General features: G+C 43.4%; 1 protein-coding gene across 1 annotated transcript in view; it reads right to left on the bottom strand.

Annotated features, from left to right (window-relative positions):
* Positions 1–866: 866 nt before the first annotated feature.
* Positions 867–6,000, bottom strand: part of LOC144772605 (sarcolipin-like) — a 29,234-nt gene continuing 24,100 nt past the window's right edge. Inside the window, exon 2 of the mRNA XM_078657040.1 lies at positions 867–1,551. Coding sequence (XP_078513166.1) covers positions 1,372–1,467 — 96 coding nt within the window. The 5' untranslated portion in view covers positions 1,468–1,551 and the 3' untranslated portion in view covers positions 867–1,371. The remainder of the gene's footprint in view (positions 1,552–6,000) is intronic.

The raw sequence follows: 6,000 nt of genomic DNA, 5'->3' as shown, positions 1-6,000 counted from the left end.
TATGTGTGTGTTTAACATGCTAGACGTCTAAGGAAGATTTTACAGTTTTTTGTATCAATGTGTAGTAATAGTCTAGGTCTGTTCGTTCATTTGAGGCCATTTATTTTTAGGTTGAGCCTAGGCGGTGCGCATGCGCTGTCTGCAAGACCTTATGTTATCTCCTCTATCTGCTTTTTCGCATGCCCAAGAATTACCATTGTGCTTGGGTCACGATCAGACGATTTCACTCATTGTTTGCTTGCTTTGGCCATCCAAATATGTCTGTGGTTCCTCCTGGTCATCCTGATCTGCCTTTTTATTTTGTAGGCTAACAACATTGTTTTAGGCTTTCAGGCCGTTTCACGGAGCAATGCTGTGTTCAGCACCTGTGAAGTGCCAATTTTTGTCCCGTAGCTTTTGAGCTATGCCAATAGCTCTAACTCAAAAAAATGCGAGACCTATTGCATTTCTAATGCTTGCTTTCCATTGCAATGATTGCCTTCTTGGGTGATTGTGGTCATACAAATATGTTATTAATTGCAGGACTCCTTATTGCAATAGAAGATATGTAAATTATATCTTCATTTGATATGTTGGTTGGTTTATGTAGGTAAATAATTGAACTTGTATTGATCAACCCTAATGTCCTTGAAAAGATTGGGCTAATACTAAAGCATCTTTCCCCTAATTATATAAAGTCCATATTTGTTTGACTGCAATCCCAAACCTCGTGTTCTTATAGCAGAGAGCTCTAAGGTAAATTGCAGATTAATGGCAAAGAACATGAGGATTCATTGTTAAGAACTTCCGATATTAAAACATGTATGGCTACCCATTTATCCATGATCACCTCATCATTGAGAAGAACACCAAAACAAGCCTAAAAATGAAGTAAACTTTGGTTTTATTCAGGTTGGAAGAGCAATGGAGGAGTAATATACTTTTCTTCAGTAACAGTAGATAATCATGATGCTGACATGAGGTTGAGATTAACATGAAATCCTTTTGTTTCATCAGAAAACATTGCATAAGGAAGCCATTGTACTAATTTCTGTCACACCCAAGAGCTGTGGATAGTAGTGGCTACAACTATACGACAAAGTCACAATTGCACTGGACGATGGTTTGATAATGTCGCTCCCTGCCCACATTTGACTTCACAATGGTGAATACAGATCAAACTCTTTGACTTGAGTTCAGATACGGGTGGCCAATGGCTTCTACTTGGGATCCATTCAACTCACGGCTTCAAGATCTTGATGTTGCTGTAAGCAGTGCTGGTCGTGGCAGAACACAATGAGAAACCTTTAGAAATCTACTCATCCTGTAGGAAGTGAACTAGTGGACGGCTGAGGCCCCTGGTGGATACTCCCACGAGCATTGCCGAGTCCATTATTGCTGGTAGGACTTTACAAGGATCCACATGAGGAGTACAGTGATCAGCACCACAAAGAAGTTTAGGAACAGCTCCCGGGTAGATCGCTCCATGCTCACAGGTGATTGTGAGGGCGCTATGCAAGAGAAGGAAATCCTCAAGGGATGTTTCAAAGTCCTGGAACAATTCAGCTGATCCTAAAATGTACAAGTGCATGTTAATTACCATTTATTCCACAATCAGTATTATGGCTTAATGTTTATTTTTGCACTGAGTTGTAAAATAAAAGACAAAACATAAGATAGAATAACAAAATGTATCACGTTTTGTCCTCAACAGTCTGCCTGCCTGCCTGTTAGATCTTTCTGCATGTGCCTGTCTGTCTAATTGTCATCGTGTAACCAAAAAGTAATTTCTAACAGGTATCAGTTTATGTGTCTAGATTCAGAGAAATGGGCGAGACAATGATGCATGGTTAGTTAGGCATAGAAAATGGCAGTAGGCTCATTTAGTATATGATGCATTCAATAATGCTGCATTAAGGTGAGGTCAATTGCTCGGGATGTGATTTGATTTACAGACTGAAGTAGCTATATGTGAGAGGCGGAGGTCATCAAGTGGTGGATACTCAAACTGCACCAGGTGACTTTTTAAAAATCTTGAATAAGAGAAAGGAGTTCAGGATCAATGATAAAAGAGGACTGACATCCAGTGGAGGTAACCTTAATATTTTGAAGAAATTGTACATAAACATTATGCATGGTAGGTTGGGGTAGTGTGGATTGGTAAAGTAGACATTGTGGCTAGGGATGTATCGGATAAGGATTTGTGTGAGGTGCATTGGAGTAGTTTTTATCATAGTGTCAGTGACAAAGGTTGACAGTCTGATGTCACTGTGGGGGTAAACTTTGCTGGAGAGGTGGAGGAGTTTGAATAGTGTATGTACATTGCTTCTTTGTCAAAATAGATTGGGGTAGACAAACCAGGGGAACTCTTGTTACAGAATGTGTTGCTCATGTCTAGGATGTTGATTAAGCCTGTGCTCATGTGGTAGGGGAAATTTTACGTATGATTTATACCTGAAACCTTGTTGCAGTATCTGTGGTACAGATCAATCAGTCTGGTTGAACCTGATGAGTTAGAATGTCAATATGGGTGGGAGGGGCTTTGAAAGGTGTCGATAAAGGTAGGAGGAGTGTCTAGTGTGGTGGATGCAGGTAACTGGACAATGTATGCTTTTACAACAATTTAAACGTCGGACAAATACGAGGGGGGTGTTTCAATGTTTCTTTATGACTTGCATGTTTTACATATCAATGTACCTTTTACAGTGGAGTAGTCAAGTGAGTATGAAAGTCAATATAAAAGCCAAAACATGGAACAAATAATTTACAACGTCTACATTGGACTTATAGGTAAGTACTGGTAATGCACAGATAATGTCATGTTGAAAGCAGGTTAATGGTTGTAATACCTTTACTTCATTTAGGCTGTCAACAGAATCAGTGATCGCCGGGAAGCAAAACAGCAAAAAAAGGCATTAAAGGACTTTAACAAGTACATAATTAAGTTCTCTCGAACCACTCCTGTTCAGTACAACTGGAAAAAGAAAAGTAGCTCTAGACACATGTATGAGTAATACATAGAATTACTCAATGGCCTACACTCTTATATTCTCGGGCACTAAACTGGCCCACCGAGTATGCAGTGATTAGTGGGAGGAGCCAACACTTGATGAGCACCATTGAGGCAGAATACACTGCAAAGATTTCAGTTGCTCAAAATGACAGGGATAGCGGAAGTGATATCATGCCTCCTTGAATTGTAGATGACCCCACAGGAAAGGACATCACATGACCATTAGACACTCCCTCCAATGAAGAAACTAGAACTCAACATCTCGTGGCCTTAAATTTCATGACATCATTACAAGGAGCATCACCAGAGTACACAGAAACTCCTATGCAAAAACCTATATTCTTAAAAGGCAAGATCAAAAATATAAGTATAATATATCTTATCACACTTTCATTAAGCATAGAGCTGCCTTGATATGTCAGTGTATGATCTCATATATGCTAAGCAATCTGCATTTGCTCGCCTAACGACCCACATTACCTTCAAGACGCATTTCATCATGAACAAAGCCTTTTAGGTGAACTTTCTGGATTGTCTCAGTTTTTTTTTGGTTTTTACACTTTTATTATAGTGCGAACTAGGCGCTAAGATATCAGAGCTATTTTCATGAACACCGGTTACATTACACAAGGACACATTCATTTTTAGGTCTTGCCTAAGCCAGCGCATGCGTTTGTTTGGCGAGTCATTTAGTGAGTGGGCTTTAGAAATCCGACCACAAGCTTTTGCTTGTGGCCTAAAGCTTGCGGTTAGGCGCCCGGGCACGTGCACAGTCGCCATGTACTCCGTACTAGTGTATCTGCTGGCAGTCTGCTCTCCTCCTTCTTCAAGCCTCACATGCACTCCCCCCACCCCTCCCACTTGTTTCCTTCTTCAGGCCTCGCGCGCACTCCCCCCACCCCTCCCACTTGTTTCCTTCTTCAAGCCTTGCGCACACTCTCCCAACCCCTACCACTTGTTTCCTTCTTCAAACCTCAAGCCCGCCCAGAAGTCCCCTGCTTCTGCTTCCCAGCCTTGCCCACAGCGTCACCCTCTGTCCAATTGGCCTTTGCCGTCATAGCCTCATCTCTTTGTCTGAGCCTCCTTTAGCCTTCACACATTGCCCTGGTTTTGGCTTCTGGCAGCGAGAGGAGCTCCTCTGGACTTCTTAACCCGCTCCTCGCACTCTGCCTGACGTACTTGCACAGCACTTGTCTCCCATGCTGCCTGTAACTTTAAATTGCCACTTCCTTTTGGACTTGTAGGCGGGTCTCGGGTGGCGCTCATTCTCTCCTGCCTCCGATGGAGGACCCGGGCTGCAGCAATGATGCCAGTCTTAATTGCATGCGGACCCCTATTAGGTGTGGACTTCCTCCTCCGCATGAGTGCCCTGGTTGCAGCGATAATGCCAGTCTTTATTCGCAGGCGGGTGCCACTCACTGTTTCACGAAGGTCCCGGGCTGTAACAGTGATGCTGGTCTTCATTCTCTGTGGTCGAGCCCTGGGGTAACACTTGCCCGCCTTTCACCTCTGGTCAGTGTTCGGGGCCCGCATTGGTGTTTTCAATCTGCTGCCTCTCTTTCCACGATGACCTCCTGCTCAACCGTGTGCTCAAGCCCGATGCCCCAAGAGCACTCTCTTTTTCTCTGGCAAAGGTACGGCTTCTCGTCTCAATGTCTTCGCTGCAATAGTCCCAAAATTGTACTAGTTACGGTTGCCCTGCCTTTAATAGGGGTTACATGAACTGGATTGCATTTTCAAATCCCGCAGTATTCGAGCATTGGCATAGCCAATAGGTCTCGCCTTTGGGACCTTATAACTGTTTAGCCATGCAACAGTTAATGTTGTTGCACCAAGGATATTGTGCTGCATAACTAAAAACGTATAGGGTTCCAAAAGCGAGACCTATTGGCTATGCCAATGCTTGTTTGTATTTTAAGCACGAGGAGATAAAGTGATTTGCCCAGAATCACAGAATGTTGAGCCGATGCCGAGATTCAAACCTGGTTCTCCAGTTCCGAAGTCGGCAGTTCTGGCCTTAATTCCTCATCCTCTCCCAGGTGTGTGATCTCCTGTTGCCAGATAGCAACCTAAAACCATGTAAAAGCGTGACGGTTCACCACCCCTTAGACTACCTTATCGTCTCTCCAGTGAATTGGCCCATTACATGCCAGTCCAATCTTTTCGATTCGCGAAAAAGTACTTACATCCCAGTGATGCCCCCTTCTTCTTCCAAAAGCTGCCACTACCTAACCAGCAATTTGTAATCCACTCAGAAGGTGCTTCCTTCCATTAACACCCACATTAGTTAGATCAGAGAGGGCGGCCCTGGCACCTTCCCGTTGGCCACGCATGTGGTGTTTTATCTTTAATAGGGAACTGACTGAACTGTTCCTTTTCTTTGCAAGCTCTCTGGGAAAAGCCATTTTGATAGCTAGTATTATTGTACCTCTACAGAACAGGTATTCAGGATATGCTCTGTTGCAAGCAGATTATACAACACTTAATATGTAGCAGCTTTCTTTCTGATGTTGATCCACTCAGTGCAGAGCACTCTTCACAAGGCTGGTGTGATATTGGGGTATTGCGGCCAAAGTTCTATAGGAAGTGTTTGGGGGCAGATCAGGTTTTCCCCATCTGAATGCCCTTTGTTGGTGAAGTTGAAGCGCTTGTGTAAAAATAGCATTGGTCCTTTGTGAACTTTTCTCATGAGACCCATGTCCTAATGCTCTGTGTGCTCCTGCTGCTTTGTATTACTAAGTTGTAAGTCCCTAGGCATACAATTATATCCCTTCCCACCACTTCCTTAACCACATGAGTGACAGATTTGAGGAATTTGGATTTGCTTTCACTCCATTTTCACCTTATATGTTGTCTGGGGCGATGTGGGAGCTGACAGTCAGGACTTTAATGCCAAGTTGCCTGTGGCCTTTATGAATTGTGGAGGCTCAGGTTGCAAAATCTATGGATGTCTAGGGCTACTGCAGACATTTTCCCCCAAAAAATTACTCCTGCACACATGACGGGTG

Source organism: Lissotriton helveticus, chromosome 8 (assembly GCF_964261635.1).
Source record: "Lissotriton helveticus chromosome 8, aLisHel1.1, whole genome shotgun sequence".
In the NCBI taxonomy this organism is placed as follows: Eukaryota; Metazoa; Chordata; class Amphibia; order Caudata; family Salamandridae; genus Lissotriton; species Lissotriton helveticus.
The sequence above is the reverse complement of the archived record's forward strand: the minus strand, read 5'-3'. Positions and strand labels throughout refer to the sequence as shown.